Source organism: Corythoichthys intestinalis, chromosome 3 (genome assembly GCF_030265065.1).
Source record: "Corythoichthys intestinalis isolate RoL2023-P3 chromosome 3, ASM3026506v1, whole genome shotgun sequence".
Taxonomy (NCBI): domain Eukaryota; kingdom Metazoa; phylum Chordata; class Actinopteri; order Syngnathiformes; family Syngnathidae; genus Corythoichthys; species Corythoichthys intestinalis.
Window position 1 is genome coordinate 25,095,756 of NC_080397.1, and position 6,069 is coordinate 25,101,824.

The 6,069-nt window shown below is 42.5% G+C and overlaps 1 protein-coding gene across 1 annotated transcript; it reads right to left on the reverse strand.

Moving 5' to 3' along the window:
* Positions 1 to 225: 225 nt before the first annotated feature.
* LOC130913102 (natterin-3-like) lies at positions 226 to 5,607 on the reverse strand. The gene is made up of 4 exons (XM_057831430.1): positions 5,598 to 5,607; positions 5,255 to 5,333; positions 1,914 to 2,569; positions 226 to 660 (listed from the first exon to the last, which is right to left on the reverse strand). The coding sequence occupies exons 2-4, from the start codon at positions 5,331 to 5,333 to the stop codon at positions 226 to 228; spliced, it is 1,170 nt and encodes a 389-aa protein (XP_057687413.1). The 5' UTR covers positions 5,598 to 5,607.
* Between the last annotated feature and the right edge of the window lie 462 nt (positions 5,608 to 6,069).

Here is a 6,069-nt window from a genome sequence, read left to right on the forward strand (position 1 = left end):
TGCAGCCCCACTTGGCAAATAAAATTATCATTTAGAAACTGTAATATATATTTCCTTAGTTCTTAATTGGTTTTGATGAACTGAAACCTTTGTGTGTGATAATCATTCAAAAGACACAAAAATCAAGAAACCGGCTTCTGCCTAATTTGCGATGCCATAGCCAACGAAGCAAGCAGTGTTTAGAAATCTTTATTGTAGACTATTGTGTTGCCATGCAATGTCGCTTCACGGAGACGGGCAGGGCTGCGCGTCCTCTACGGGCCGGCAGCGGTCCACCACAGCGCGGACTTCTCCGATTTGCACGCCGTCATAGGTGCCCGATACAGACGTCCACTGGGTCTCGCCGTTCCGGTACGTGCGACTGAGGCGGGCCGTGTACGGGATGTCGGCCTTGACCTTGCGGCCCTCCATCCGCACGCTGCACTCGTGATTCGGTGGTACCGTCAGCTCCACGGACACTGAGTGACTCATGGACTCCACCAGGGTGGTCCCGCGGGAAAAGCTCAGGGTCTTTTCGCCGCTAAGCTCCAGGCCCCCTGAGCCAATCAACGGGATCTTGGCCGTGATGCTACCAGCGATGCCCAGCATGGTGGCCCGCCCGATGTCCCAGGTGGTTTCCTTCTCACTGGTCTTGGAGATCGTCACCATCTTCGTCACTGCCTGAAGGAGTATAGGAGGGACTTAAAGCTCACTTTCAGAGGGGAAATTATGGAAATACAGTGGACCCTAATATATATATTTTTTTCAATTTGATGTTGTTGTTTTTTTTTGCGTGTGTTGCTAACTTTTTTGTTGCTCTCGTACGGAGAGTCCTTGGGTTACGATGAGTCCCATTCCTACGCTGGCGACGTAATCCGAATTTACGCGTAAATTGGATTTTACTGTTACAGTAAAAAATTACGCCAAAAAAACGTTCTATAAAGAAGGTAACATACGTTAAAATAATATTTAGTTATCATTATTGCTGAGAGGTGGATTAAGAGTTTTCACTGGTTAATTTGCAAATGAAAGCACGGACCATGACCATTGTAGGCCGTAGCTGACGCCAACAAAACCAACTCACCAACTCCTCCATTCCTTTCTTACTCACGCCAGTCGGACACATGGTGCACATTGAAACTTGAAGTTTACATGCAACCCAATTTATTAAATCACTGTCCTTATTTTTAGGTCACGTGAACCAGAAGTTGTTTGACTTTCAGTGACGTAAGGTGTATGTGAACTTAAAACTGCATTTGGCGATGAGCAAGTCGTTTTTGTCCACCGGTTTAACCTTGTGTCTGAACGTGGCATATCTTGACCAATGTGCATCGGTGTTTCTCTTCTTTCTCTGTGCTGTTATGTTAAATTTTGTTTCCATGGTAATTGCAATTCTTTTGGTTTAATCTAGAAGACCAGGCTTTCTTCTTTGGGGCCATAATGTGAATAAAGGAGGCCGCAAAAAAACAAAGATACTCAATACGGCATTATGTGCGTTAGCTGAGCAGAAACTATGGTGCTGGGGACTTAATGGCAGGCAAGGCACGGGCGTCGTAAAGTCGAAATGTCGTAGGTCTAGGGCAGGGTTCAATAAATCCGGACCTTGGTGCCACTTTTCCTGTCGTGTTTTCCACGTCTCTCTCCCCTAACACACCTGAATCAAATGATTATGTCATCAGCACCTCTTTAGAAGCCTGATAATGATCCTGATTATTTTGATTCAGGTGTGTTGGAGGAGGGAGACATGGAAAACACGACAGGATAAGTGGCACCAAGGTCCGGATTTAGTTAACCCTGGTCTAGGGCATCGTAACACAAAGACTCCCTGGACAATATTGCATTTTCAGCAATTCCCCAAACCAACCTTTGAGTAAATTCCAAATAATTCCCATCTATATCCATGGAATATTTTAAATTCATTTTAGCCACTCTACCTGGCACTCATTGTTGGTGACGCTGGAGATCCGCATGGTCTCAGGTGGGTACTGAAATATGGCCACCCGGTCCAGGTCGTAGCGAACATGAGAGATATGCTGCGTGTACGCGTCGCGGTTGACCGTCAGAACCTGATATTTCTTGTACCAGTATTCGTCGCCCTCCCAAGGCAGGAAGAAAGCCTCAAACTGTGGCACCACCTTGCCCAGGCCATACTTGTTCCTGCCCACGTAGATGCCCGCACCGACGCAGGTCCGAACCGAGTTTGGTGGCACTGAACCGTAGGAACCTTCCTTCCACTCCAGGAACTCAAAGTTGTCCTTGTTAGCCAGGACATGGAAGTCGGGGGCGTAGTACTCGGCGTCCCCGTACGGGTAGCGACAGTAGGGCCCTAGGTCGTCATTGTAGAAGCCTGCCTCACACTTGTACATGCACACATAGTCGGTGCGTTCGGTGTATCCGTTGTAGATGGCAACCGCCCCATTGGGCAGCGAGCCGTTCCACGGGTGCCACTCCAGGTTGACGTTATCACCGAACAGGAAATCAGACGGTAGCGCTTCGCGTCCCTCCAGGTCAGCGGGAGCGACCGGGGATGGTGACGCAGCCAGAGCCCGGTCCGGCACAACACCCTCTAACTGTGGGTTGAGGAGGGACACTGTAGAAGAAAGCGACAGGATTGTTAAAGCGTAGGACAAAGTTATGATCAAGCGCATCAGGAAGAATCAGGTTGTAAAATTTCCCCAAAATAAAAGAATTTTAATATTTTGTTGTGAAATGATGGAGAAAAACACCAATAAAACCTAATATTTCTATGAAGTAGACGAAATTCCTGTTCGCAGACATTTTCAAGTGTCAGAACTGTTTTATTCACGTTACGACGTACCCGACTTATGTTATTTCGACTTTACGACGCCGGAGTGTCGTTTAAATTTTTTTTTTTTTTTTATGTTGACTTTTGTTTTGTGATGCATTCATTTAACTTTTCGCTGGAAGCATAGCGCATATAGTACTCATGGAACGCGAGTAAGAGAAGAATGTATTTGCATATACAAAGAAGAGCGCACTTACGCGGAAATTAAGGTTACATCGCCAGCGTAGGAACGGAACTCATTCATAACCCGGGGACTACCTGTATTGTATTTACCCTGTGTCGTATTCGTACAGCCAAAAGCCAAAAACCGCAGCATACTGGCATGGTCTTCTCCTTCTCATCCTTTTTTCCCCAAATATAATCCTTACATGAAACGAGTATACACTATATGACAGAGTGGTAGCACACGACTGGAAAAAACTGTTTTCTGCCTAACTGATTCATTGTTGAACTGGACAAGTTGAACACCAAATATCCAAAGAAAGGCAACGCTGGGGAGAAAAGGCACCTTGTTTATGGACGGCAAGCCCAAATGTGAAACAGCCTTCGTCTGCGTGCAAGATAGAAAACAGAAAGAACGCAACTCTAGAATGAGTAACTCTAAAGAGCCTGCTCCTATTCAATGTGTGCTTCTTTATAACTGCGTTCGAGTCTATCAGTATTTACTTGCTGTGTGCTAACTGTGCTTGTTAAAGTTGTAGCCTATCGCGGAGAATGCACAAACATCAAAACATTTGTCACGCATATGGAACAGTGTGCAATATGCATGACTATGATAGAAGAGACAACCGAAGAGGTTTCGTAACATGACACAGAGTGCATGTTTAATTTTTCTTTATATCTATATTCGAGTCAATCATCGTTTACCAGCTGTGCGCTAACAGTGCCTTCATTTGTCATTGATATGTAACGGCGTGTAATACAAGACAATAAATATGAGAAATGATAACGTCTCAATGAAGACGTTGGATCTAATGGTCATCTCTAAGGTTGTTCGATAATGAATTTTTAACCGATAATAGATATCCCGACATTGTCTCCATAAATCTGATACCGATATCAAACCGATACTGATATATGCTGTCGTGGTCTTAACATATTATGACTAATTGTAGTGTGATGTCCCACTGGATGCTTTAATAAGGATAAATGTAACAACTTTTAAGGTTTTCCAAATAAACATTCTGTGAAAAATAAGACAATAACTTCAACTGAAGTTTTGGAAAAGTGTCTATATTGCACCCCTATATTTATTGTTGAAATCAAAATTGTGCAAACACCAGTTTTAATCATATAAACCCTGACAAGCCGCTAGATGATGACAAAGCATTACTAATACAGGCAGTCGAAAAGCGGAGACTCATCCAGACAATGTTTTGTCAATGAGTTATTCCCAAGGTGCTTTCGCACAGATTTTTGTATTTTGTTCCTCTTCTTAGCGACTATTTCTTTCTGGTAGTACAGTAGTTACATAAATATAATGAGTTTAAAATTCATTTTTTCCCCCACTCATTTATTGTTCATTTAATTTTTGCTCTCTGAATGCAAATGGTCTGCTCACATAACAAATACTAAGCATCTTGAGTTGGAAACATCTAATGATCAATAAGTATAACTTCTGTGCTAAACTGTGACCAGCACTTGTACAAAGGCTGAAGGCTTCTACTTCACTTTGAAGGCAACATTCATATTGGCCCGAAACCGATCATGAAAAATCGATGTCGATATTATCCGATATCATTTAAAAATGCTGTATCGGCCAATATTATTGGCTACCAGATAATATCGGACAACTCCAGTCGTCTCGGCTCGCTTGTACTCAAACTGTTTGGCCACTCTCGCAATACATCATTTGATACAAGACTTATTGCTCGAACTGGGGAACTTTATTTAATTTTAATTTGCCCTGCGGCCCGCAATTTATAAGACTGAAGCCTTCTCTGTCGTTCTGCACAGTCTGTAAGTTATCTCTGGTACAAAAGAACTTACGCACTCTGGCTTCACACATTCATTCCAAAATGACAAGACCTATTTTCAGTGTTTAAACATTATTTTCTACATTATCTTAGTTCTAAGAAATTTGTCATTTGCGTATTTAGATTCTTTGAACAACCATCTTGCATATGAAGGTTATTTATACTCAAAGACTAACTGTAAGAGTGCTGAGGAGAAAAGTGTTGAATCGATTGATAAGTATAAAACTTGAAAGTAAGGATGTTGTGTACAACAATATTAGTGGTTATGTCCCAAATAAAGGATGTAAACTTGAGGAGAAAAGATTAGTTGACTTGAAGCATTCCACGGACAGAGAGATTTGTGATTGGTGCAGATTGTAATGCACAGGATCAGGGGATGACATAACGAAGAAGTGACGGATAAGTTTGGCATCCAGGAAAGGAACTTGATGCCGGTATACTTTGCAAAAAGGATCTAGGTGCCCCCGTGCCCCACAATTATTCAAACGTTCACCTTTCCTGCGCCGGGAGCTCTTCACGACGTCGCCACAGACGCCACTCATGAGCACGCACAGCAACAATAACGCCCTCATCTGGCCGTCAAACAACAAGGCATATAATAGCAAAGTCAAACACACAAATACAGTACAATATATGCCTATAAATGTACGTTTTCACTCAAAAAGGTGGTGAAAAAACTAAACAAGAAGACACTGCTTTATGAATTCGAAGCATAATTTAACAATTTAAATATTTATCATCATGAAAATTCATAAATCTCAGTCATTATGATTCTGTTAATGTTATTATTGTATATGAATGATGTTTCTGGTTCAGATTGAATAAACAGGACTCACCCTGACTGAGTGCGCCTCTCCAGTGTGTCCTCCTTCCATCCGAGGCGGATTTTTATACGCCGCTCTGCACCAGAGCCATAAACACGCCTGTTAACCGCTCAAATGTAACGCTAATGTCTTCTAACATGTGATAGACACAATGCCACACGCAGCCCAAAATGAAATAAAGGTAGTTGAATTCCTTTGACAACGATAGACGTCCAATCCATTTTAAATGGAAGGGGTGGCAGCACCCTATCAGACTGCTGGCAACCCTCCCAGCCAAAATGGATTGGACGTCTGTAGCCGGCAGCCAATAAGTTAAGACAGCACACTTAAAACATACACGCACTTTATTAGGTACCAGAGTTGGATGGTAACATGTTACATTTACTTCAGTAACTTTTTGAGTAAAATGTACTTGTAAGTGTAGTTTTACCACGCCATACCTTTTACTTTTACTTAAATAGATTTGTGAAGAAAAAAACGCTAC